The 27,943-nt window shown below is 42.6% G+C and overlaps 1 protein-coding gene across 3 annotated transcripts; it reads right to left on the bottom strand.

Moving 5' to 3' along the window:
* Positions 1–115: 115 nt before the first annotated feature.
* Positions 116–27,813, bottom strand: MIA3 (MIA SH3 domain ER export factor 3). Of its 3 annotated transcripts, XM_074897267.1 has the most exons (29): positions 27,659–27,813; positions 26,808–26,941; positions 21,413–21,499; positions 17,452–20,392; positions 16,252–16,530; positions 14,581–14,675; positions 13,217–13,348; positions 11,958–11,979; positions 9,766–9,854; positions 9,536–9,613; positions 9,338–9,448; positions 8,430–8,501; positions 8,110–8,214; positions 7,185–7,307; positions 6,948–7,071; positions 6,025–6,080; positions 5,853–5,943; positions 5,583–5,721; positions 3,866–3,967; positions 3,706–3,766; positions 3,547–3,582; positions 3,388–3,455; positions 3,000–3,097; positions 2,757–2,888; positions 2,466–2,534; positions 2,271–2,347; positions 2,058–2,129; positions 1,242–1,398; positions 116–844 (listed from the first exon to the last, which is right to left on the bottom strand). In XM_074897267.1, the coding sequence occupies exons 1-29, from the start codon at positions 27,810–27,812 to the stop codon at positions 513–515; spliced, it is 6,036 nt and encodes a 2,011-aa protein (XP_074753368.1). In that variant the 5' UTR covers position 27,813; the 3' UTR covers positions 116–512. The 3 variants fall into 3 exon arrangements, with proteins under 3 accessions (XP_074753368.1, XP_074753369.1, XP_074753370.1); XM_074897268.1 differs by lacking the exon at positions 2,058–2,129; XM_074897269.1 differs by lacking the exon at positions 26,808–26,941 and having other exon boundaries at positions 27,659–27,745.
* Positions 27,814–27,943: the final 130 nt, after the last annotated feature.

The raw sequence follows: 27,943 nt of genomic DNA, 5'->3' as shown, positions 1-27,943 counted from the left end.
ATTTGTGCTTCTGATCTCTGACCAGGCATCTTTTTTAAAAAAAAACAAAAAACAAACCACCTCACAGTCCTCATGTAAACCCCTGGCCTACAATAACTGCAGCTTAATGATGTGATGGAGAAGGCAGGTAGGAGAGCATTTTACTCAAAAATTATTTCCACAGGAAATGATTTGATTTACATTTTTCACGGAATTAGTTCATTCACCAACTGGTTACAGAGGCTACATTTAATTAAAACTAGCCACACAGGTACTTCCTTTCTATTGCACGTTTAGAGTAGGTTCAAGTCCCATCACAAAATGGTTCTTGCAGCCCAAGAGGATGGATGAGTTTAAGGTGATCATAAATGCACATAAGACGTCTGTAGCAATTGGATAAAAATTAATCCTGCAAAAGCTGAAATATACTGAAATGAGACAAATGGCTTCATGTAGAGAGCCATTTCCTAAAATCCTGACTGCAGGAAGTGCGCTAGAGTCCACTGGGTTGAGCTGCTGACCCGAGGCTGCAGTCAGGGTTTCTGCACGGGAGGCTGTGTGTAGTCCTTTGGGCCCGCAGGTGCGGGCTGGGGGGGCCCTGCCGGGTAGTCTCTAGGTCCCGACGGCGGCAAGTCTCTGCTGGGAGAAGGCGTATAGTCTCTTGAAGCAGGTGGGGGTAGCCGAGGGCCTGGAGGATAATCTCTTGGGCCAGGAGGACCAAGGGGTCGAAAAGGAGGGTGCCCACGTCCGTAGCCTCTTGGATCTGAAGGAGGTGGTAGCGGGCCAGGAGGCAGATCTCTCATTCCTAAGGGTGGGCCAGGTAAGAAATCTCTTGCAGCTGGAGGTGGCAAGGGAGGACCACGAACTAGGAGGAGAGGAAAACGTGGAGTTAAACAGAATCTTGCTTTAGCCTAAACGGTGAAGTTCCTGACTCGTTCTTCATTTCTTCCTTCTTTGGAGCAGCTCTGGGGTGGGGTCACTGTCACACGCAGATTTTACAAGCTATGAATTACGTCCTAGTGACTTTTGGCTGCTGGTTTCCATTTTAGGCTAAACAAGGAAAAATACCTCCTTAATACCCCAGCATTAAGGAGCCTTGAAAAAACCCACCCCTGCAAGCTTATTGAGCAAGACAGCTGGACCCCATGAAGCATGGGGCAGCCGTGTGCTAATGCATGGCAGAGCTCAGTCCCACAGCAGGCTCCCCAGAAGCACATTGGGGAAAAAAAGTTAAGTTTCAGCCAACAGCAATGCAACTGTACCTAGGGGCACAGGAAGAGGTCGAGGCCCGAAGTGCCCGCGGAGAGGAGCTGGCGATGGTCCGTAGCGAACAGGCGGCGGAGGCGGTGGCCCCATCACAGGGGAGGTCATGATGGGTGTCCCCGGGAAAGAAGGCGGGCCTTTGGGACTAGCATTAGCCTGTGCGGGATTATACTTCAGTGTTACTCACTGCACCCTGAGCATTGGCCCTGCTGAACACCACAATCACTCACCCAAAAGCCAAGAGGTGAAAGAGAAGGGGGAAGAAAAAAAAAGAACAACAGAGAGAGAAAAAACACACCACCACACACCCCAGGCCACATTAACCAAGTAGAAAATAGGGAAAGCTGCTGCAGCACCATTGTCCCTTCACCCAGAGCACTGCCTGCACTACCTAGGAGTGAGTGCTTAGTGTGCCTTCTGAGATTACAAGTTTTCTTTAGCTAAAGCTGTACTAGAAAAAAGTTCAGTTCCTTCTGAAGTGTCCTCAGTGGACAGCCCTTTGGTAAAGGGCCTGGCCACTTTAAATTACACATGGAATTGTGCTTAAATACCACAGGTAAGTCAGCTTCTTAGGGTTACTGCTGTAGTCACTCCAAAGTGTTTGCCTGCAGCCATTAACAAGAAAGATCTCATTTCCTCAATTCCATAAAAAACAGACAGCAACTGTTCATCATTAGAGAAACCTTTTGAGACGGAGGTACAAGCCCTTGGTTAGTTTCGCAGAGCATTTTGTTATTCAGCAGTTCAGAACACCAACCCTGTTATTCCTCTCCATCAAAGCAGAGTAGCACCACACTCAGCCTCTGAATACTCACTGTAGCTGGTTCAATAGATGAAGGTGAATCAGTAGTTACACAGAGGGCTTCAGACTCTTTGGGAGAGGGTTGCTTTTTTTTTTTTTGGACAGCAAGTAAGGATAGTGACAGGATATAGACAAGACAGAACATGATACAGTTAAAGAAGCAGCAGGAAGAACAGTGAATCATGTATTAGAAATGGTTCCTGAAGGTTGGGGTTTTTCAGCTTACCACTCCATCCATTGCTGTGGAAGGGGAGGTGGTTCTTGGCCCACTACTGATCAGGGATGCTACAGCAGGCCCAAGATCTGTAAGAAGAGCCACAAATAAATGTCTTACCATGCTTGGGGTAAGGAACTGAACTGAATTTCTGAACTGAAAGAATATCTGAGTAAGCTGCAGTTGGGTGTAGGCCATACAACTTACCAGGAACAGACATCCTTCCAGGTAACTCTGGCGGCCTTCGTGGAACAGGGGGGCCATCTACCACTGTACCTTAAAGGGAAGCAAGAACCCCAGAGATCCTTATCAATATGTACCTGAGCTACTTCTCTTAAAAAAAATTTAAAAAAAAAAATCAAAACCACCACTCACCTATTTATTAATAAAGCAGATATCAATACTCAACACTAACCCTCAAACCAAGATCAGACTTTAGCATTCTTGGGGTAGTAGCATGAGAGAGAATTATCACAGAAAAGAAGTTTAACTGCTTACCAAATTCACTTCTCGAGCCTTCCCTTCGAGGAGCAGAAAGGGGCCGAGCAGGACCTTCTATCATCTGCGTAGGTGATGGATTTCCTCCACTCACAGGTGATGGGCCAAAAGAGCCATCTCTGCTTAAGGGCCCTATGCCAAAGAATTAAAAACACTTGACTGACTTCTCTACAATTTATTATAGCCTTATTTAGGATATAGCGACTCAAAGACCAGAGTTTTGGGAGAAATAGCAGCACTAACCTCGTCGTGGTGGAACCTGGCGATCAGGTCTGCCTGGAGTTGGCTTTACAATTAATGGTCTTTGAAGCATGACAATTTTTTGGTTTACTTCTATCAATCTAATTTTAGAAAATAAAGGTGGTTTTAGTATTCAAATAATACATGTGAGTTGTATTTATTATAATGTAACAAGGCAAACCGCATTGTCAAATGTTACAACTTTCACCAAGAAATCTTATTTTAACCACCAGAACAGTTTAACAGTAGTTTAAAGTTTGTAACTCAGATATGCACCACACATCCTGAGCAAGCAGGCTAACCGAGCACCTTGCATAGTTTGAGCTCCTTCTCTCTCAAGCAACACACAGTATGTTCAAAGAGCAACAGAAATGGTCTGTACTGTACTTACTTTTGTCTCAGGTTGGCTGCTTCTCTTTTTTCTTCAGCCAGAGCTCTCTCAGCAGAGCGGGCAATAAGCTATTAGGGAAAATTTTGCCAACTGCATTAACTGCACCAACCTGAAGTCAAATGCAAACAGTTTGCATTAGAAAAGGAAGATGAGTCTTACCCAATTGTCGTGTGCCTTTTTCTCATGAGCAGCAATCTGAGAAGAAAAGAACTGTTTTAGTTTATTTTGTCCAACTACTAGTATTTCCAATAACTCAGTACACAGTATTGGAATGGTGCAGTAAGAGGTGACACAATAACCAGCAAGCAAGAAGTTTACCTGGTTTTTGTAAGATCTCTCTGTTTTTTGCAATTCTTCTTCCATATCTTGGATCCTTTGCCTGTAGAAAAGGAAAAAGAGGAGAAGGAGAGAAGTTTAAAGTAGTTTTCTTCAATAGCTGAAATAAAGGAAAACAACAGTCTTCAGAAGATGAAGTTACTTGTAAACTTTCACTTCCTCGATGGCCAGTACAGCTTTTTCATCTGCAGCAGACAATTTCTGCTCCTTCTCCTGACGCTCATACTCTTCCTGGGTTAGTTTTCTGCATAGGGAAAAAAAAAAAAAAAAAAAGCACCATACATTCCACCATCCTACACCTGCTAACAACAGTGGTATCAGAATTCATAATAATGTGTGAGAATACAGAGAGAAAATAGAGAGGGTTTTTAAAAAAAAAAAAATAGAAATGCTGTCTTTTGAAACCAACAGACAAACCCTTTACATGTAAAACCTGAAAATTAAAGATGCAGAGTTAACTGGAAAGCTCTCTGTCAGCATCTAACAATTTGCCAGAATCTAACAGTTGCAAACAGTCCATCTCTTCAGATCCTCTAGTTTACGTACCAATTCTACAGATGGTAATCCAGATTTACAAAGGTACAAACAAGGAAACATGTAAAACTGACATCTAACCAAGCGAAATGAAGGAATGAATGTGTGGTGAAAAAGGGCCCAGGTGACAAACACATTCAATAGTCATCAACCATGTGGAAAGGAGCTTTTTTGTGAGTATTCTCAATACCAATTTATTACATGATCAATTCCCACAGTCTTTTTATAACCTCATGGTTCACTGATTTTTTCTTTTTTGACTTTTTCCATAAATATTTAAAAGGTCCTAATAACGTGTTCCTAATTTACAAGGGCTGTCCCACAAAAACTGTAACCATTAAACCAGTAGTAAGTTAACTATTGCTAATAGCCAGTTCAATGTAATCTATTTCATTTGCTACATGTCAAAACAGTTTTCCAGGAAAAAAAAAATGCAGAAAGTCCTTCACTGTAATCAAGAAGTAGTAATAGGCAGTGTAACTTCCTAAAAGTTTTGGAATGAATAGAAATCCGTCAGAGAGGTCAAGAAAAAGTTTTCCTTGAAAGATGTGTTTTACTACACTTGGATCCTGAAGTTATGAGGTCAGGCAGTTTTACCACTGAGGTGCTGTATGGCCTCAATTCCTTAGCTTGTTCCAATCCTGGGCTTCCCTCAACCTACATACACTTAACCTTAGAACTTTCAACTGCTCCTCCACCACAATTTCAGCTTTCACACAGAATGTAACTGAAAGCATCCCTGAATCCCACCTCAAACTCTCCCCACAAAATTGAGACAGTATTACAAACATTTCAGCAAGTAACTAAATGAATAAAATAGGAATGAATACAGATACGCAACTAGTTCTTCACTGCCAGCAATTCATTCATCTCAGCTGCCACCACAAACTCAGCCTTAATTTAGCCCTTTGAGAATGCAAAAGGCTCCCAAGGCTAAAATACAAAGTTTCTACATTTTGAGAATTAGACTCACTGAACTGAGGTCAGAGTAACAAATGCTAATAGCCATTATATTCTCCTTGACATTTCTGGACAACGTGACAGAGCAACCACAGAATCTGCAGACCAACCACCCATCTCATCTCTGCCAAAGTTGTTTGTTTTATAGTAGACACTATTCTGTGTGCAAAGTGACAGTCTTTTAGAAACTCTGGAATGGTGGAAAAAGTAGAAAAGGGGTACTATCTTCAACCATACTGAACCAGCAGGCATCACCTTTCAATTCAAATACAACTTCAAGTTATTTGACGCTTCTCAGCAAAGAGCATTTGGACAGTGCCTATGAAGCAACATGCTATGTTGTGGAAAAGTAACAAAAGGCTTACTTCTGGAGCGCCATCTCCTTCTGCTGGTAAAGTTCACCAAGAATCTCCACTTTCTGCTGTAGCGTTTTGCATTCATTTTCCAGTCGAGCTTTGGCTGACTGGAGCGAACAGGAGTCGTGTTCTAACTTTTTTATTTGCTCTGTTGGAGAAGCAAAGGTCATGAGGAAGTTGAAGGAAGTTGCAATGAGAATCGTTACGACACTTAAACGCTCTGTTTCTTTTTAAACCACAACAGCATTTCATCCTAAGCAATTCTACTGCTAAGCCTACCTTCCAGCTCATGTCTTGCTGTTACTTCATCACTCAGTTTGGATTGTAGAAGATTTCTGTCTTCTTCAGCTATGGATAACATAGTTTTTACCTGAGAAGAGGAGCAGAAAGTTTATGATTTTAGGCATAGCAGCAATGTGGCCGCATTTATTAGATATCTTGTGTGGCATACCCTGGAGACATCCATCATCTGCTTAATCTGAGTCTTCATCTTCTCACTCTCATTATCTAGAAGAGAAAAATATATTTGTTTTCCCTGTTTCTTAACCCCAATTCCCTGGACTCTACAGCTGTTAAAAATCACTCTCTACAGTTTAATCGGGGATAGGTCTTGCTACACAGGAAAAAAAAAAAAAAAAGAGGGGGAGTTGGGGAACAAAACACAATAGCAATTCCATGACCAGCACAACAGAACTATTAGATTTACTCCAAAAGGCATTCAGAAGATTCCTTCTTGTCATTCTTGTCACTTCTTCTAGACACCACACTAATTTTAATGTGAATGCAGTATGTGTTACTGGACATATTATCTGAAAAAAATCAAGTAGTGGTAATTTCCAGCCCACATATACTGTACGGTTAGAAAAAAAGGAGAGGAGGGGGGTGGGAAAAAAAAACTTCAGAACCAGAGATGCAGCAAATACATTTGCACCATCAGGAAAGACAACCTGCCTGAGCAGTTTTGAAAATTTCTACTGCAGTCTTTCAGATTTAAAAGATGTGATTACCTAAATTAGTTATCTATCCAGAAGTAAGCTCCATACTCGGTAAAAATTTGTATTAAAAATAAATGTAGCGTAACGACAAAGCCGAGATTCTCTGCTTTTGGAATGTTCTTAATTACAAATATTCATATACAGTCTTTAAAACTGTGTTTTTACACTTATGATATACCTAAGAAGTAATCTAAAAGCAATTATTGGCCTTTCTAACAGTTTCTCCCTTCAGTTAGGAGATGCTCTGTGTTCAAGGATTAAAGCTGGCAGTCTCTTAACCCACATGCATGGATTGCTCTTGTTCCACATATGACAGGAACATACCACCACATACGCTATTAGCCACGGGGCGTATCAGCCAGCACCAGGATTACTGTACCTGGCAACTCGCCATTGGCCAAATCGTCTCCTGCGCTCCACTCACGCCCTTCGCCATCCTTCTTGGCCTCAGCTGATGAATCCATGTCAAGCTGCTTCAGCTGCATAATGCAGTTAGTCAAAACCTAGTAATGAAAGCAAAGGTTTGCTGAAGAAGAGTAGCTCCACATTTAGTAAAGTATTTCAAAGTATTTTATGGTCTGTAATACTTAAAGGAAGCTTGTTACAAAGAACCTACTTCAATTTCATTTTCCTTGTAGGCAAGTGCTTCTTCTATGTCCTTCTGAGATTTCTGATACAGTTTGATCTGCTCACTGAGCTCAGTATGCCTCTCGCTCCAACCTTCAGCTTCTTTTAGCAGCTGTATGAAGCACCAAGGCAAGATGATTACTTGTTTTATTTTTAGTACAGGGTATATGTAATTAAAGTCTATTTTACTGACAGCTCTAGTGATAACTAATCACCACAGGTCACAGATAAACAGATAAACTTCATGGTTATCACATTCATCACCAGTCCATTGATAGGACTGGATGCCAGGAATCTTTTTGCAGTTTATATTATTAAGCGATTTTACAAATTTGGCATTTTCTCAGCTAATATCCCAACATCAGAACCAAACTGCTCACACATTTCAAAAATATGAGGAACTAATTTCAGTCCAGATGTAACCAAACTACATTCCTTAAAAGACCATCTACTTTATATGTGGAGAAAGGAAACAAACAGATATTTACAATTATTTGTAAAAGAACTGTCATGACTTTTCAGGGCTAAAGGTCTTCCCCGTTTAGCTTAGTTTCAGAATTGCTTTTTGGCAATTCTTTACCACAACTTCCTTCAGCCCTGATCCCAATTAGCAGTCTCCCGATAGTGCAGCAACCACCACATCAGCACAGACTTTCTGTGAAGCTCATGACAAAAACTGAATCACTGAAACTAGCAAAGTCTTCATACTGAAGTCATGTGGCTGACCCGCACAAAAAACCTGTGCGGGCAGGTACAACGGGTTTAAGTTTTATCTTGACAATATCAAATATTGAATTCTGACATATTAAGAAAATGAAGGTGGAATGAAGTTATAGTCACGAAAGCTAGGAATAAAGCCCTAATATTTCACGCAAAAGAGAAAGGAAAAGATGCCTGGCTTGGGTGCAACTTACTTGCTCCTTGCTCTTTTTCAGTCTAGCATTCTCTTCCTGCACATGATGAAGCTCAGATTTCACCTTTTCTTCATTTAGTTTAGCTTCATTAAGGGCTATCTGCACCTATGTATGAAACACAAAGGAACAAAAAGACATAAAGTCAAACTGTAATGGAGGAAAAGCTACATATTCCCCGGTAAAATGGAAAAGCTTTTAAAAGCTATACATGCACAAACAAACTGGAATCTGCCAAGTCAGCATTTTCTATCATATCTTAGATATGAATTTTCCTGATACAAGAACTTGTGACTGTGAAGAAGGTATAGATAATGCTTTACCTCTGAAAGCTCTACAGAATGCACACTGATAGCCTCCTGAAGTTTCTCCAAGGACTTCTGGGTTTCAGAGATCTATATAAGAAAAAGATGAGCAGTGACTTTGTATTAGCATGGAATATACCTTAACGTGAGTAATTATTTTACCTGTGTAATTTGGAAGCATAAAAGGAAAGTCAAAACACCAACAAATTTCCATTTAAAGAAGCCATTAGACTAGCAGCAACACAGTGCTACCTTATCAGCAAGGTAAGGAATAGAACAGCACATTACAAACAACTTCCCCCATGACTCCACACCTGTTTGTGGCTGGGAAGTTCCCTGTACACCTGCACAGTCTAGAATGAAAGTAACACGTGCTGCTGTCATTAGCAACAACCTTTGATCAAAACAAGATCAAAGAACTTGTTGGAGCTTACCATTACTACAGAAAACCAGGCTTTAAAAAGAAGAAAAAAAAAAAAAGAGAAAAAAGTAAACATAAATAAATACCTTTGGACAACAAGAATGAGGGGCAGCTTAGAGATCTTCACACTTACTACAGAACTAGAAAATGGCTCTTACCAATCTGAAACTTTCAGTTCATACTGTTAAGGCACTTCCTGACTCTGGCTAGGAAGTATTAGACTAGCTCATGACTTGAATGCAACTGGTTATGTGTGAAAGCACATAACCACACAAAGATCTTAAAAAAGGAAAAAAAAAACCACCACAAAACCTAACAACAACAACAAAAAAAACAGTCAGATTCTCCCCCTTGAGCTTGGGATGAACCTGAAATTAACACTTCTCTTTTTGAGGCGGTTCATCTTGCCTGCTCTACCTCAATCTGTTTACCCATCAGGTTGTGACCACCTTTTAGGCCACATTAAGCTAAGCACAATATGAGACACGAGTGTGATTGCTCTCACCTTGTTCTGTTTCTTGTCATTCTTTTTTCTCTCTGTTTCAAGCATTGTGTGCAGATTTTTTACTTTGTCATCTAGCTGACGATTTGCTTCTTCCAGTCCTTTGACAGTGTCCTAAAAAGAGAGTAAAAGACCAACTAAAGCACGTTATTTTACCGATGCTTTTGCTTTCAGCGCAGAGACAGTTAACTGTTTTTTTACCTTAAGCCCTGCAGTTTCATCAGAGAGAATGTCTTTTTGCTCTTGAGCCACTTTCACAGATTCTTTTGCTTCTTTTATCTAAACACAGAAACAATCAAACAACTGAGGAAATTCGCAACATAATATTCAGTAAGAATAGAAAATAAAAATATATTAGCTGTTGCACTGACTGTGTCATTAAATGAATAACAGAAAATAAGGATGCAAAGGACAAGAACCTAGAACAATACCTTTTGATCATATTCTGACATCTTTTCTAAGATTTCTGTTTTTTCTTGCAGAAGGTTTTTAATCTTTTCAGCAAGTTGCTTTTCAGTCACTAGGAAGAAAAAGAAAGCTTACAGTAACTGCCCTTCATATCTGGGGAGGGGCAAAAAAAAAATATCAGAGCTATCATTACTACCACTTTAGGGAACATTTTCAAGTAAGGACTAAAGCATAAATCAGGACAATGACAATTCCCTGGCAGTCAGGCCTTTCTGCAGGAGTCTAAGCATCTTCAGCTTTCATTTAAAGTTAGGATTGAAAACAAGTCAGTAAAGCATTGAAGACTGACACAAAGCACATAGCTCTTGCATCCACTTCACAGAAGCTGGTCACAGAAGGCACAGCCGAGCACAGCACAGTGCTGGCTACACACAGATGAGGTATGTTCAAGGGAAGAACTGGCAGCAAGTATGTCAGAGCCGACTCAGACTGCTGCTGTGAGCCCAGAAGGCTGCAACACCTTCCCTAACCACCTCTTTCTGCTAATTAAAACTGAATGTTTGGTCAGCAAAGACAGGAGGACGAAAGCTCTGAAAGACCTACTGGGAACAGAAAAGAGACTGTCAGCTAGCAGACAGCATCAGTAAACCTCAAGGAACCACCCCGCTTTCTAACAGACCTCAAAAAGGCTGTGACCAAACAACAGTTCTTTAGGCATGCATTTCTTTCTCAGCCTAAACACGCTGCCAACCAACTCTTAGGATTCAGTGAAAATCATTAACATAAATTATTGTATTGCAAATTAAAGAACATCAATTGTCATTCTTTTTCAAGTCCTATACCACCCCCCTATTTGCACACCCCAAGCCCCATGTGCCTCACAGCAAACCCTGCAGCACAAACAGGAAGCACTGGTTGTTCCAGATGCATCCCACAGGGTGCAACGGCTACTGCTACTCCTCCTTCCCCTCCCACAGGAACAATTGAGGCCAGAGGATCCCCTGCCCTCCCTGCTCTGGGGAGGGGAGAGCCAACAAGGGACTGCTAAGATACAAGACAGTTCTCAGCAGTTTAAGGCGGGCACAAATCCCTGTGTTAGCCTGGTCTCCCACTTCTAGTACTGTCACAGAGAGTGGATAATAGATTTCGTCTTTGGGACTCCCAGTGTAATCTACATTTTAAAGCATTTTTGTTACTGTTAATATTCTTCTGTTTTGGAAAAAGATTTTAATAACATGACTTGAAGAATATCTATTCTTAGCTTCAGTAGCTTCTATACAAAATCACACAGAAGAATATTGGGGGGGGGGGGGGGGGGGAGGTATTAAGAGTATTAGACCTATGTTCCTCATTTGTTTAGGGCAGGCTGCTAAGTAATTTCCATACCACCAACATCAAGGTTTTCCTCCCCTCCAGTTACAATTATTGTTTTGCAGTATAGAAATCACCTTACAGATCTAAGATGGATTTTTTTTTCAGCTCATCAATTCTGTATTAATTGTACAGAAGGAAACTGCAGTATAACTACAATGAAACTAAGGAATGACTGATAAGTAGTATGGTTTGTGAGGAAGAAAAAGGCAGAGTTCATGTGAAGACAATTCTTTCATATTTTCATTTTGTATTCAATTATGAATTTCAGCAATCACCCTGCTTTAAATTCAGTTTCTTTTCCATTCAGTACACTTTAATTTTATACACTTGAAGCCGGAGAAATGCTTTTGTAAAAAGCAATGTGCTAGCCACAGGAATATCTGCATATTTAGGTCTACACTTAGAACATCTCTTTGCAACTGCACAGCAGTCAGCTTCAGGCTCCCCTCAACCCAAAGAGGCAAGAGGAACTAGCTTCTCTGAGAAGCAACAAGCAAAAGCAGATCCACTGCTAGTCAGGAAACCAAAATAAACTCTGCCCCACTACCACCGTACCAGTAAACAAAAGGATCACATTTATGTTGAAGAAGGTGGAGCTTTTCCTTGCCCTTTAACTTGCAGGTGTGAGCTGCATTGTTTCTCCTAATCAAAGCATTTTCAAAAGCAAAATTTAAATCCTCAGATTCAAGTAAGTATCAACTACTGGCCTAGCTTACCCTAACCTTAGACTTAGCATTCTCCTTGAAAGAGAATTAAGATGAATACTTGGTCCTCTGAAACAGTCTTCAAAGCTTCTACATGCCTAAGCATCAAGTACACTGAAAAGCACAGAGAAACTTACCTTGATATATTCTACTCTTTACCTACAGAAGAGGGGGGAAAAAATAAAAATGAGAAAAGGATTAGTCATAGATACTGATAAGTGAAAAATGTTACTAATTTTCCCTACAGAAAAGTGTCACCACTTACATGCAGATTAAAGAAGCATATGGAAAACACATCTATTGCTGCCAACAAGAGTGTTGAATAACACTACAAACAAGCTTAAGCTGTTTTCTAATAAAAGCTTCTAGGTTAATGCCCTGTCCTAGAGCCTTAGTAAACGACTGTTTACTCACTCACTAAAACGACAGCAGTAACTGCCCACATCCAATTTGCAACAAAGAAAATTGAGCCATTTTGCAATGAACAGTGAACTTAGAGGAAAAACCACTTGCATCCCAGTTCTGATCATTTTAAAGCAATGTATGTTTACATGAGTTGCTCATTTTGAGATTAACACTGTTAAAGAAGAATTTCAGAAGCTTTTTATGCTGTTATTTTGCATTTGAATCTGACCTAGTGCATTCAATTATCAAAACTAAGCAAGGAAAAAAATACTGATATTGCTATAGTTAATATTTAGTTTTAATTTATTTTTGTCAAGCAAAGATAAAGTATTCCACAGACTTTCAGAGTATATCATCACTGAGCTGAACACCTGTAAAATAAACTGTCCTATTTGATTGTCATCTATCAGTTCCCAAGGAGATTCACTGCTACACTTGAGAGCTGGTGATGGTATTTCTCTTGCACGGAAAGTTATCCATGTAGGAAAGAGGAGGACAAATACCGAGTGAGGAGAAGAGTGAGGAAGGGGCTCTCCAATGAGAATTAAGATCAGGTTTTTAGGTTTCTAAGTGCAGTGCCTGCAAGCCGTTGGACAATATGAAGGCAAGAGGATTAACTGCTTGTTTTGGAGAGAGTCAGCAACAGGCCCAAGCACATGGAAGGCTTCTCATTTCAAAGATATGCTGACCCTTCCCCCAGCCTTCTTGATTTACATCATACTCCCCTACTTTGCTTTCAAAACTGCCCCTTACTAAAAAAAGTCTTCAATTAATAGCTTAAAATAAACACTTCCTAGCTTGACGAAAATTACAACCGACTTTAGCTACTAAACCCAGCATTTAGTTCCCACTAACGCTCTAAACAGAAAGAATAAAAACACGAAAGACTACATATTGCTTTGACACCAGTAATGCTGAAACAGTTTAACCATACAAAAGACTGTTCAGTAAGTGAAATATCAGCAGGCTTGCAAGCATGAAGTATACTCACTGAAAGGCAGGTTCTCCAGAAAATTATAGCCAGCGTGGCAATTCCCACTAAGGCAGTGATAATAACAGGCTCCCATGGAAGTCCATGGAAATCGGGCCCAGGACGCATTTCCTCAGGCAGGGTAGCAACCAACTGAAAACCGACAGCATTAACAACTATGAATATGTTTTCATTAAATACCGGGGCACAATAAGCAGCCTGCCAAATGCTTTTATTCCTCTCATAAAAGCAGAGAACCATCTAGAGCTTTCTTGCAGTTTTTCTGTAAACTGAAAACCGAAAACGAAGAAAACCACGAAGCAGCTCGATGCTTGCATTTCAGCTCAGAAGTCTGAGTATCTAGAAGACACCTGACAGTTACAATCTGCTGGCAAAGAACAGCTACACCAAAATAATAATACACACATTTTGTGTTACACAGCACTCGTTATTTGATCAGTTTCCAAATAAAGCTATAACGATGGAAAAATATAGGAAAAAAAACCCAGCTTTACGTCTGGATGTTAGTAACCATCCACTAAGAGCAGCTCAGATCTTTTCCCCGCTGTCAGCCTGGTCACAGGGTCATGCATGTCATGTGTCTCCTCATATGTCTCTCTCAAGGCCAGAGAGCACCAACTGCCTGAAAAAGGTGCGAATACCTGGTACAGTTTACAGGGCAGACACGGACACGGCACCCGGAAAATAAACTGCCCCAGCCAAGCAGAAATCCCTGCCTTCTCCGCGGCCGCCCCTGACAGGAGCGTCCGGTTAAAACGAGGGCGCACGCTTTCCCCTGCAAAGCCCAACCGAGGGGCGAGCTGGTGCCTTGGCGGGCGCCCCCCTATCCCCGGGAGCGCCGCGGCGCGGCGGAAGGCCGGTCAGCGGTCCCTGCCCGCCCCGACGCGCCAGCAGGCGCCTCCGCTCCCGCGGGACTGCCCCGCACCGCGGGGCGGCGGCGAAGGACAAACCGGCGCCTTCGCGAGGGGCGCGGGGCAGGGGTGACCCCTGCGGGGACGCCCAGACACACCCGCCTCGGCCCGTCTCCCTCGCCGAGCCCCCCGCTCCGGACCGGCGGAGCCCCTCCGCCGCTTGTCACGGCCGGTAACGGCGAACGGCGGCGCGGGGGGGGGGGGGGGGGGGGGGGGGGGGGGGCGGCCCCGACCGTACCTCCCCCCCGCCCCCCCCGCGCACCTGCAGCAGCCGCCGCGCCGGGGGCTCGGCCAGGCGCGCGCCGCCGCCCGCGGGGTCCATGGCGGCGCGAGCCAACTTCCCGGCACACGTCAGCCCCGAGTGACACCCCCGCCCCCTCCCGTCCCCCGCCCGCCAGCGCGTCATCGCCGCGCGCCGCCGCACGCATGCGCAGCGCCACCGCCGCCACTCACCCGCCGCAGCAGCTCCCGGGCCGCAGGCGCCGCTTCCCCGACGGCCGCTGCCTCCGCCCCGCCTCCTGCCGGCCGCCCGGCGCCCTCGTCGGCGTCTGGAGGGAGAGGGAGAGCGGTGTTACCTGAGCCGCCCGCGGCAGCCGTCTCCAGCCGGGCCTGCGGACAGGGCCCTGAGGGCTGCGACGGGGAACCCGCTGCTTCTTCCCCCCGCCCCCCTCCGCGGTTTCTGCGGCATCTTAGGTGATATTTTAAATGACGGTCCCCAGTCTGCTTGCTTCCTCAGTGCCCTGGCAAAAGTCCTTAGAAAGGACAGCGATATTCCACAGGCTGCTTTAGAAAAGGAACAGAGAGGGACACATACGCAAAGTCTCTGGGGCAAACCTGCCTCAGCACAAGCAATTACAACTCCTTCTGTGGCGAGTCAGCAACAGAAAAGCACACGCTCCAACTCTCTGTCAACAAGCCTACATCTTCTCATAAGTTGACAGCACTGTTAGTACAGCATAAGCTTTAAAACTGTCTTTACTTCTACCCCTATCTGAAGCCTGCTTCCTCCTCTCACTACTACAGTTGCCATGAATTCAGGTCAGCAGATACAAACAAACCACCTGCCCAGCCTACTGTTACGTTGTGGAACAGCTTCTCTGACTGTACAAGCATCTGCACTGTTTCTTCTCAGCACTTCTAGCAGTCCTCATAGGAATTCCTGGCAAACAGCATTTAACCACCACAAGTGAGGAAAGAATAGAAGATGGTCTAAAGTACAATTGAACATCCAACTGCTTAAGCGCATAACTTATCCAGCAGCCATTTAAAATTCATTAAGCATCTTTACATTCAACCTAGAGTTTCCCTCAGAACTTAGAAGCTGCTCAGAAGTGCTCGGCTATGGGGATGGTACAGCAGCATACAACAGCTAAGCAAGATATGCCTGAATTTTTTCTAAAGTCTCAGTGAATACAGATTTATTAAGCATGATCAGAGGTGAATGCAGAACAGCTGAGCTTAGCACCAAGAATGGAGTCAAAGGTAGTTTCATGCCAAAACAGAGCTGGGGAAGATGATGGTAATCAGATCCCTCAACATAACAACAAGCCAGCACAGGTCAGCACACTTGCTCCAGAGGGAGAAGGCCTCAGTGGAACAGAGTCAAATATTTCTCCTACCCCAGCAAATACCTTAGCCAGAAATTACTGAACTGCTTGAGGAAAGCTACGCTCCATCTTTCCTGGAAAGTAATATAGCCCAGAGTCACAGGTTAAAAAGAGCAGGAAGAGAGAGCACGATTCTATAACCTGATGATTAATGTGTCAGTCCCTGTGCAAGGAGAAGACCACCTGGGCTGATGGTATGCTTTCACTGATTTCTCCTCTTTATCCACTACCATCCTGAGACAGAATCCACCAGCCCCAGCACAGAGCTCTGACTATGACAGGAAAACTTTTCTGATTTCCATAGTGCAAAAAAAGGTAGTGGAGAAACCTCTCTGCTGAGATGAGTGGTAGCAAGACAGTACTGCCACTAGAGGGACTGTCATGGATTAGTGAAAACCATTAGGATTACAGCAACATACAATGAACATATTGGTGAAAAGCCTTGACATTTGCCTGAAAACCATTCCACCATGCTGCTATAAAAGCAAAAGAACAAAACACAGCTCCAAAAGATTACCTGCAGCAATATCTTCCCTGGCACTTTGTCCTGAATCAATTGACCCAAAGGAAATATCTTCCAGAAGCAATCCTCTTTCACTATCATACCCTTCTTCAGCTTCTCCATTAACGGAGAAGTTGGCCTCTTCACGCTCAGGTGGAACATCAACAGCCATCGTCTCCTCCTCCTCCGTAAGCTGTTCTGGCCTCTTATCTTCAAGCTGCTGAAATTCCTGATTGCTCTCATCAATGGCATTAATGATGGAAACTGTGTCATATTCAGCCTCGTTTGCACCATCTGTGACAGACAGGAAGACATGAATTAAGCACCGAACTAATGCGTATTTCTCACCCACTACTGTCTCCAGTGAAATACTGCATTTGACAAAGCTTTCTTTACACTTTTTAAAAACTTCAGCTTGTGCATTGCTTCCAATATAGTCTCAATCAACTTTCAGTAGCATGTAACAGAATGTTTATATGGAATTTATGCAAGGTATCAACCACTGACCTTGCAAAGAAATATTGCAAGGTGAAATATTTTCATCATTTGTTACTTGATCAGAAATCACATACTTAACATGTACTGCTGTAAAAGGAGCTTTGCTAAGAGCATATCTTACCACCTTGCACATTAATCAGAAAAAACAGCAAGTTTGCAGCAGACTCCACTGGTTCTTTCCCCATCAAAAGATCTGTTTGTTCAGTATTTTTACTTATGCTCTCTTTTGAATGTGGGCCAAAAAATGATGATAGGGACACCTGAGATTTTAGGTGCATGGATTTTGTGCCTGAACTTTGCACTAATCACTGTATCTCTCACAATTAGGTGCTAGCTAATTCAGAAGAAAAGACTGCTCTAAACCTTCCAGAAAATTCAGCACATTAGTAATTATGTGAATCCCTATTTCCTGAGAGGAGGAGCTATAAACATGACCTGAATGGCTCCTTACGGCCATATCCATGCACACATCACACTTATCTTACACAGAACCTGGCCCATAAGAACAGATGTGCCGAAGTCAACATTTTTTCAGATTTGTCCCTGAGCCACCCATCACAGTGCTGAAAATATGCATTGGAAATATGCATTAAAAATAATCCAAATTCCGCCACTGGGCATCTTTCAATACTGCTCCCTCACCCTCTTCTTAAAGATGCTCTAGGTTACATAGTGTTGTCTGGGATAGGGTTTTAATTAGCTGGTTTAACATCCTACCTTGAACGTGCAACTGATCATCTTCCTGTTCTGGAAAAGATGCCAGTGGGACACTCTCACCGGCAGATGAATATTTACTCCTTAAAGAATACATTAGTTCTTGAATATCATCCATCAGTGCGCTCTCCTCATCATACAAATCCATCTCTTTCACCACCTCCTCTTTATTTTCTGCCACTTTGGAATCCAGAATTTTTCCTACAACATCCATAATACTCGATTCTGAAAACTCAAGAATCAGGTCCAAAGCTTTTTCTATATCTTCAGTATTGTGGCTTGCCTTCCGAGCAAGTTCCATCTCTACCTTCATGTCATGAAACATGGCTTCTAACCTAAACATGTGTTGAAGCCCAAGGTACTTTTGTAGACGTATTACACGCTTTTCATCGAGAAAATCTCTCATTATTGTGAGCCGCTTCACAGACTCACTGAAGTCTGTTACAGTGTCACTTGTGGCTGCTGAGCTGTCAGCAGGGCTGGGGAGATGTGCGGATTGCTGGTGATCATTTCTTATATGCTCTAAATTTTGCACGTCTTTCGAGTCTTTCTGCGAAATACCCTCTGGGAGATGGTCTTTCCTTTGGGTAAAGTCATTGCTGTCTTCTGTGTCAGGAGACTGGAAGCTATGTTCTGCCACAGCTGATGGTTCCTCAGCTTCAGAAGACTCATAATCTTCTGTGACATGTTCCATCTCATCCGATTTAGCATCTTCACTCACTGGTACATCAACCCCTTTGTTCCCAGTCTTACTTGCGTCTTGCATGCTGATAGTCTTTTTAGTCTCCTTAGAAAATGAGTTTGTTTCCTCTCCTGCTTTGAAAGTAGGATTTCCTGTTCTCAGAACAGCTTCACCTAGTTCAGGGTTTTTACTTCTAACATTTGGTGTATCACCCTGTACATTTGCAGCCCTTGCTTGTGACAACTGTGCACTTGCAGCATTCTCATCTTCCAGTAGCTCTTCCTCTATTTGTTTCAGGTCAGGGTCGTCTTCAGCATCTGGCTCTTCAGATTGCAGTTCTGATCGTAGTGTTCTTCCTTTAGCTAAATTTGTGCCAAGATTTCTGTCTGAATCTGCATCCTCAGTACGAGCAGTTCCTTGCTGAGTAAGGCTGTCTGTATTAGTATTCTGTATAGTGCTTTTGGATTTTTCTTCAGGGGAACTTCTCTCAATGCTTTCTTCAAATACTGTCATCTTGCCAAGATTTCTTGAAAGCTCTTCTTTCACATCTGCCTCTGAATACTCAGTCTCATTTTCCCATGGCCTAGGTTGCTCAACAGCTCCTCTATGGCTTGGGTCTTCCTCCTCTGCAGGGGTTTCTTTCATGTTTCTCATTTTTATTTCAGGTTCTTTGTTAAGAGAGGTGGTTTTTTTATTTTCATGATCAGTCTCCTCTGTTTGTTTCAAATCTTCTTCATGTCTTAGAATTTCTTTCTCCACAGTGGGCATTCCACGCTCTAGCTTCTCTTTCAAGAGGTCAGTATCTCCTAAGTCACTCTGAGATGCATTTTTTGTCACTTCCACTGGTTTGGCTGGAACGTCAACAGAGGGCTTGTTCTCAGCTCTTCCTTTCTCCTTTGGTTTCTCCCATAGCTTTTTGTGCTTTAAATCACTTTCCAAGACCTCTTCCAAAGTGTCGTCCTCAAAGTTTTTCTCATCTTTCTCTATTTGAGAAAGTAGTGCTCTTTCTGGGCTTTGGTTGATATCACCAAGAGATGGTTTTAAAGCATCTTGCTTGCTTTCAACAAATGATTTGGACTCCAGATTACCTCCTGGACTAGGCAAAACATGAGGATCAGGCGCAGTTGTACTCTTCAGCTCTTCAGTATGGGACTCAGTTTCATCAGCTGGAAGCTGCTCTTTAAACTGTTCAGTTTTGTTTGTTTTTTCTTTTGAATCCAGACCACCTGTACCTACAGGTTCCTTTCTAAGTGGTTCTTTGGAGAGATCCTCAGGTTGAGTTGTTGCTGGTGCTTCTCTTTTGCTAATTAGCATCACTTCATCCTGTTTCTCTTCTATTTGTTTAGATTTGGACCTGTCCACACTTATGCTGTCAGCCAACTTGTCACTCTTACTTAAGGCATCCTTAAGAAATAATGCATCTGAATCAGGTTCTTCCTCATCATCTCTTTGGTTATTTAGCTCTGTAGCACCCTCTGCATCTTCATCAAGTTCATAATTTTGGGAGTCAATGTCATCGTTTTCATCATCTTCAAAATCCGCTGGGGATGTAATTTTGTCCTCTGCCATAAAAGGCAGCAAAGGAATTTCTTCAGACTGATCTGCAAAGTCTGGCTCCTCATCTGCATCATGAGCATTAACACTCAAATCTTCATTAAAATCATCTTCCAGTGATGTAACAAGGCGAGTCACCTCATCATCTGATACAACAGCATCAGCAGTTGAGCCAAATTTTGTTTTCAAGTTCATAGAGAGTTCTCTGTTTAAGAGCGTATAGGCATTGACTTCTTCATTCTCTTTGTCAAGTTGACTGGTTTCACCCTGAGGAATACTAGTGTTTTTGGTATTTTCACTTTCTAGCCCTTTTAGTTTCCCATGTAGCATTCCTTTCAAGTGCTCGTGTGCAATTTGATCTCCCTGAGAATTTTCTTTGTGACTATTGACACTGGAGTCTCCCCCAGTATTTTCAGTTCCTTCTGTAAGAGAACTGTCTACTTCCTCTGTCATGGAGAGGGCTTCCTTGACATCTTGTGTGCTTGTCATCTCAAGATTGTCCGTCTCCAAAGCATCAGGGGACTTTACTGTATCAACCTGTTCAATCTCCTCATCCCTTTCAATCCCTTCAGCTAGTTTTGTCCCTGGATCACTTGATTCAGTTTCCCCTTCATTTGATATTGTCTCTTGCAATGACTTCAAAAGCTCATCCACATTATAATTATCAAAATCATCCCTTCCGCCATCAAAGCAAACAAAGTCTGTTTCCTGAAATGAAAAACAATAGATAGTCACAAATTTTATTTTTTTTTGTTACTGCAATGGGACCAAATCCATTTGGATGGTTAGAGAGAGAGACGCAGCAGCAAAGTAAATTATACTAATTGTGCAGAATTAACCCCCTGAGTCTTTAACCAAAACTGTCTTTGAAATCAGTGTCAGTTTTGCTTCTCTTAAAAACCGAAATAAAAATCTTATGGTTTAGTCCTGTCAAAGACCGCCCAGTGAGAAACAAATTGGAAGTTAGCCATGGAGTTGACAGTATTATACTTTACTCATCACATATCCTGAGTTAAGAACAAGTCTATTGCTGAATGTCAGCGAGGAGAAGAAAACAAACATCTCTAAGCTTGTTTGTCACAATCTGTTTTAGCTGGTCTCTCCTCAAATGACTAAGTCCTCCAAGCAGGAGCCGCTGTCATACAATTTCTGAAAAAGTAATTAAACAGCAGTGCAAGCCACTGAACAAGATTTCATAAAGGTCTGAAGCTGCATCCACAAACGGGCCTTACTCACGTAACTCTGGAGTTACTAGCTATCAGTGCATGAAAGCCATTTATGTGTGTAAGGGCTGAAGGACCAATACTAGCATCAAAGGGCTAAGTGTATCAGGTTTCCTGATTTTGTTTCTGACAATACTTTAAACTTCAAAAGTTTGGGAAAAGAAACAATTCTAAATACATACAAAACATCCTATATGCAAGCCAGCTAGCAGCATTTCTAGAGCTCAATCCAAACGGATTTTGTTAGAAGAAAACCAGAATATTCAAGAAAAGGAAGATCAATGCCCACATTCTGGGCTGATACTTACACACCCATCCACATACATAGCTGCACAAACATTCCACTCCCAACACATATGTGCATCCCCGGACATATGTAGCTGCTTACTAACACAAGGTAACTAAGAATCACCGATATACCCATTCCCCTCCTCAGGGATTTTATTGAATGCTGAGGTAAGAAACAGTAAGAAGCCCAATTACAATAGTAACAAATAAAACTTACATCTGTTGGTAATTCTAGCTCCTCGTTGGAATAATTGTGATTTATTTCAAGTAAATCCTTTGGAAAATATCCAAAATCTCTTCCAACCTGCCAGAAAACACACACAAGCAAACAAAAAGCAGTAAAGAAGCTTTTGAAATCATGTGACTGTGTTAAAATTGTAATTACAGACACTAGTAACATGTCAAATTCACTCTCAGGTATTTCTAAATGAAGTTTAACACAGTGAATAAAAAGATTAGCAATACCTTTTTTATGCAAGGGTTTTCACTACAGTTTTATACTTACATTTCACAAGACCCTTGTGAAGTTGGTAAACTTTACTGTTTGTGTTTTAAAGACTGACATACAGCAAATTATTAGGAGAGTTGAGAGTGAAGCCCAGACATTCTGGTTCACATGCTTTAACTGCTATTGTGTGCTCTCACTGGCACCATGTATGCCTCAAGTATTTTCTCAAGTAGTAAGCAGAAGAGGATCTTGGACTAGTAAGATTTACATCCACGCACAATATTATAGCCTGCAATATGCTCAACTTCTAGCTTAAGGAAAAAAAATTCTTGAAGATTTTAGGAAAATGCAAAATTGTACCCAAGGTAATAATCTGTCTTAAAACGTGTGTGAAAAATACACTCGCTCTACAAATGCATTGTTGCTCTTCAGTGACTAATACAAGCAAAAATCAGTTGCAGATGGTGCTTTTCAAGCAAGTAAACACGCTAAGCCAAGGCAAACAGTGAAGACAAGAATCTCTCTTATCACTCACCAGATAAGATCTACATAGTAAAGCTCTCACTTGAGAGCTCTGACAAAGGCTGTCAAGAAGCCAATATTAATAACATGCTATCAACTACACAGATTAGATAATCCAGGCAGTTAGAGCCTGGTGGACACACCTAGAAAGGTACAGAGTTCCTAGATGACCAGAGTATTTGGGGAAAAAAGAAAGTGTTGGTCATTTTCTCAATGTTTTGTTACAGGATGAAAATGAGAGTTGCCGATTTTCTTGATGAGTTTGTTTGGGAAGAGTGCTGAGTTAATCAAATTAGAGAGGAAAACAGTTATGTCAAAACAGTTAGGGATATATAGCTATACGTGTTGTTATGCTGGTATCACTGAAATAGGTTAACCTGGGCTGAAGTTTTCTTGGTTTACAATGGCATTAAAGAACAGGAGGAAAATTGTATCCAGTAAATAATATGCACTAATACTTTTTTTTTTTTTTTTGGCGGGGGGGGGGGGGTGGGGGGAGGAATGCAAGCAAAGCAAGCATGATACATTAATACATTATAGATCTTCCTTTCTTAACTATTTCTCATTCAAATCTTACCTTCCATAGTTGATACCTCTGAAGTTACACATATATTAAAAAAAAGAAATCTATTACCTCCCCACCTTTTCTAAACACATTGAGATACTCTCATGGAAAAGAGATAATGTATGTAGGTTTATTATTGAGAATTAGTGGGAATGGGAAATTAAACCAGACAATTCAAATCAAAAGCTTGCCCTTATGCAGTATACAACCATTTTATTCTAAGTTGGCCTGTTTCTCTCTATAAACATCTATTCCAGTTTTAAATGATCCTTCTGAAAACAAAAGTCAAAGCTTCAAAGTAGCCTCCTTACAGACAAATGTCCGTGACTACCATTATAATTAGACATCACACTTTCTAACTCATTTAGTGTAATCCAAGCTGCTGACCATATAAGTCCTCTGCAGTGACCCAGTTTGCCACTTATGTGGTTTATGAGCCATATGGGATCTGCATGCCCAAAATTTCATCTGCTCCTCTCCCTACAAATCCTCTCTTGTAAGGGAAAAAATGCCTCATTGTGCAAATAAAGGAAACATTCTTCATTCTCTACAGATGATAGAGGAAAAGCATTATGAATGCCAAGTAAATAAGGGAGAAAAAAGTGCATCCTTCATTTCCATTCCCTTCCCAGCTAAAATGCCGTGGGTGGACAAAACACGTAGCTGTGTGTACAGCATCTGTCCCCACCAGTGCCAATGTGTGACAGCCAGCAGCGGCCCATTTGCTGACCACCACCAACCAAGAGGCCAGATCCTCACACCACCTACCTCAGTGACAGATCACAGACAGCTAGGAAATGAGATGTTCAAATGTTTTTAACCTTAAAGCCCACATCCCTAAAGCACAGGCATCATAGGTACCTAAAACTGCAGAACAATGGTCAAAGAAGAGTTGGTCTGTCCTTGCTGAACACTGACATTGTTAAGAAATCAAATAGGAAACAATTCCCTGATCCTTTGGGTCCTCCAGACATACACTGTCTTCCTGTCTTAAATTTAGCCGTCCCGTCTTCCTTTTTATTTTGGTATGTATAAGGTTTGAAAAAAAAATACCCTCTACAAATCCTTGGCCACGATCTGTAATCAAGTCCATTTCATATAACATGAGGCCAGAAATAGTTTTCTCAACCTCAAATCAAAGGAATAAAGTTTGGCCCTTTGACATAAGATAAAATAGCAATCTTCTGCACCAATAATTTAAAGTGTCTCTGCTGAAATGTTTTGTTAAAACCCAGCAGCTTTTACATGGAATTATCTGAAGTAGTTTTGGAGTTCTGGACCCTGCCGAAGATGAGGGCAGAGTGCAGGAGAAATGCCTAGGAGGAAAGTCTACATAGCACAACTTGATGGTGTAAACAAAGAGGTGGATGCTGAAGTGGACAGTCATTTTAGAGCAGGACACAGTGCATTGGACAGTAAGAGTATCAGGTGTGCTTCAGCTCTGGGAAAAAAATCAAGTATTTTCCAGGAACTGACATATGCATGAAATTCCTAACAAAAAATTACTATTAAATAATGGTCATAGAATATTGTTCAAGCATTTGGTTTTGCCTTATTAATGAGGTTTATACAGCTCTGCTAAAAACTGCAAGCTATATAATGTTTAGAATATGTATGATAGCTGGGTTCCAGAATTTTTTCATCTACAAAATACTCACTGAGGTCAATGGGAGTTCGGCAAGCAATAAAGTGTCCAGGACTGGGATCAGAAAATAAACAATCTATATTGTTAAAATACAGTATGTTTGCTGGCACAGAGGGGAGGGGGAAAAAAAAAAAAAAAAGTCAACAATGGCTTGAAGAGGGTGGAGTGAATTAGAAAAGCTAAATCAAATAAAGCCCAGACCCAACTGCTATAGATTTTTCAGCCTTGGTGAAAGGCCCCTTTCTTATCAGATCATCTCCCTTCAGGTCAGAAATACTATTGGCTCCTCAAAATCGATTTCAGGATTAAAGCCTATATTTACAATTTGTTTGAAATTAGCCCCAGGCTGCAGTAGTTGAAGCTTCTCATACACACATTCCCCTACAATCTGCCCTCATCTGAAGACTGGAATACCAGTTATCCCTTGATTTCATCATTTCCATTAAGCCATAATAAATACTTGCGCCGAAAACATCAGGGAATGGGAAAAGGCAGCAGGGTAGATGCATGGGATCAAATGATACACATGAGCACACATGCAAGTTGTGCAGTGAGATCCCAAAAGGGCTGCGGCAGAAGATAAAGTGCCTTGTGCCTTCCACCGGAATCTGTTTGATCGCAGACCTTGCTGGGTAGCCTGTTTTTAATTAGCAAGCAACAGCCTCCCCCTAGCTCCAAGACTGCACACAGCAGGCACGGCTGGTCTGCATAAATCAAGTTGCCCAGCCAAATCTGTCACGGGAAGTCACGTTGCCCGAGAGAGACCCCAGCACTATCTGCAAGTCAGGGGCAGGGTCAGATGTGCCAAGTGCCCTACTCAGCATGCAAGGGTAGGCACCTCTGAACCTGCTGCAGCGCTTGCACGCTGTTGTTGCAGCATTATGATTAATGCAGAAGCAGTCAATCAAACTGGGGAAAAAAAGAAATAATTATAGCCACCAACTGAAAGGAATTAGTCTGTCATCACTACCCTGGAAAGGAACATATAAAATAGTGTAACACAATTAAAAAATGACAACAAATAAAATGGAGCTTTGCAATTCTTTTACACTGCCAACTTCAGCTTTTACTTGTTAAACTCAAAGCAAACATCCTTTTAACTTGGAGACACACCTAACTGTTGCATGAGCTTACTATCAGTGAATAGTTAAACTGAATATTAACTCAGCAATTACCTTAAACCTGCTGTTTGATCTTGCAGCCTGCACTACACCTTGTTAGAAGATGCAAAATTGGCCTCACATTGCTACTCTGTGTCTCAAAAACTGGCAGCCCTGGAAACCTGTACTGGCTAATTAACCAGATTATTTATGGTACAGTACATGTCAGAAGGGAATTACCGGCATACAATTATAAACTCTTCTTTAACCACGTGCTGCAGTTTTCTGCTCTCTTCTGTATCATTCTAATTGGATTCAGCTTCTGCTGAGAGCTTGGCTGTTCACACCCAGCCTGAACAGGTTAGAGAAAGTGATACATCCTGCTTTCCACTAAACCACTAGTGCCACTGTCAACACCCAGGTGTGGCTTCCAGCAGCCTAGACCACTTGCACAGGCAATTGTCTATCCCTTGTAGAAAACCAGAGTGAGAAAGGATCTGTAAATTATTTGGACACAAAAAGGTATGTGAGGAAAGCATGGAAAGGGGGCAAAAGGGATGAGGTCTAAACAACCTCCAGACTGCCAGCATTTTCAAGGGAAATCCACAAAAAATACTCTTCCTCCAGAGTAGCTCAGTTCTGCTTCTGTCAGGCAAAGAAGGTGTTTATCATGAAAGCCAAGAGAAGTTTTCTATGAAATAACTGCAAGTATGAGAACCCTCCTTTCCCATCAGCCCTCTTTTGATCCCCCAGAGAAGTCAATGAGTCAGACAAGGCTGCTACATGTTTCTAAAGCTGACAGACAGACCTTTTAAAAATCGAATTTGCCTTAATACCTTTTAGTTTTACTACTTTTCTTCCTCCCAATTCTGCATGCAGCTTAGATAAAAAGGGGAAGATAGCTGCTAAATATTAGGGAGAGAAACATAATTAAAACATATACATGGAACGATTTTTAGCAGGATGAAAACAAGTCAGGGGTAAAACACAAACCCAGGTTTCAGCCTCCCTAGATGGGAAGGGAGGCTCAGCTTCCAGGCAGGCTCACGGGCCACCACTTACAGTGCTGCAATGGGAGATTTTCAACACAAAGGCAGTTTTCTAACAGTTTTTAGCACACATTAGCGTTGCCCATTTTTCACAGCACTTAATGCCTTAGGTTTGATCAAACCGCACCCTGTTTCACACTGGTCTCAAGACAAAATGGCATTCATTATGTTATTTAGCTATGTTCAAAACCCTAAGTGTTCTCCTATGAAGCAAAAGAAAGGGGAAAAGATTACCAACAGAAAGCAATGAGAAGCAGCAGAACAAATGCTTTAGGGTACTTACACTTCCAGCCCAAAGCTCGGTTGATTTTCCTATTAGTTTATAATATACGTACACTGCTTCTCCCTTCTTAAAATTTACAAAGCGACAATCTGGGCCTTTAAAATCCTGCATTGCCTTCCCTCGGCACATTAACACTGTCCAAAGAAAACAAAAATAAGAGTATTACTTAAAAAATAATGATAAAAGTGTTTCATGAAAAGGATCTTTGCTAACTGGCAGAAGACAAGACCGCCCCACACGCACCAGTTTCCTATTTTCCAGATTGGGTCAAGAGATAAGAACTTAACTGGAGGCATAACTAGAATAAGGTATTAATTTAAAACAAAGCAAGCTCACTGATCAAGACAAGCATTTGAGAACTACATTTCAGAAGTGCACTACGAAGCCAATTATTAGTATTAAATTGGGCTGAAAGATGACATCTGTGTCCTAGCGACTCAGCCCTGAAATTATTGAACGCATAAACAACAACCAGAGAGCGGGTTTATCACACGGGGGTTTTTGCTGGGGGGGGGGGGGGGGGGGAAGGAAAAAAAAAAAAAAGGAGATGCGGGGATCTGAAAACTTGGTCGAGAGGAGAGGAACGACGCGCGTCGGCGCCGCGTTTCCATTTCCCCGATTCTCCCCAATTTCCGCGCCAGCGCCGAGGGGGGGGTTTGGGAAATGCCCCCGCGAGACACGCGGCGTTCGCATCTTTTCCCGTAAGAACTCGGCGGGGGCGGGGGCCCGGCCGTGCCGAGCGCCGGGGACCGGGCAGGGACCTCCCGCACCCCCTACACCGGGCGCCCCCGGGCCGGGGCGTCCCCGTCCCCCCCTGGCGGGGTGTGCCCCCCCCCGCCGCCCCCACTCACTGCTGCACTCGGGGTCGGCGCAGCGCTTGCGCTCGGCGAAGCGGCGGCCCAGGTCGGGCCCGGCGGCGGCGGCGCGGAGGAGGGAGGGCGGCGGGGGCAGGAGCAGCAGCAGGGCGAGGAGCAGCCGGGGGTCCGGCGGCGGGGCTGCGGCCATGTTGGCGGGCGCCGGCGGCGGGGAGGGAGGGAGCAGACACGTCAGCAGCGCCGGCGGGAGGGCGATGTGGCGGGGGAGGGACCGGGCCGGCCCCGCCGCCGCCGCCGCGGGAGGAGGAAGAGGAGGAGGAG

Source organism: Athene noctua, chromosome 1 (genome assembly GCF_965140245.1).
Source record: "Athene noctua chromosome 1, bAthNoc1.hap1.1, whole genome shotgun sequence".
Classification (NCBI taxonomy): domain Eukaryota; kingdom Metazoa; phylum Chordata; class Aves; order Strigiformes; family Strigidae; genus Athene; species Athene noctua.
Note: the sequence above shows the minus strand (reverse complement) of the source record. Positions and strands in the feature narration are given on the sequence as shown.

Excerpts from the sequence above, each read along its gene's own strand:
- MIA3 (XM_074897267.1), bottom strand. The coding sequence starts at position 27,812 with ATGGCCGCAGCCCCGCCGCCGGACCCCCGGCTGCTCCTCGCCCTGCTG. Across the intron at positions 5,944-6,024 it reads AGATGATGGATGTCTCCAGG|GTAAAAACTATGTTATCCAT; the intron begins GTATGCCACACA and ends TCCTCTTCTCAG. Across the intron at positions 3,098-3,387 it reads GCAGCCAACCTGAGACAAAA|ATTGATAGAAGTAAACCAAA; the intron begins GTAAGTACAGTA and ends TTCTAAAATTAG.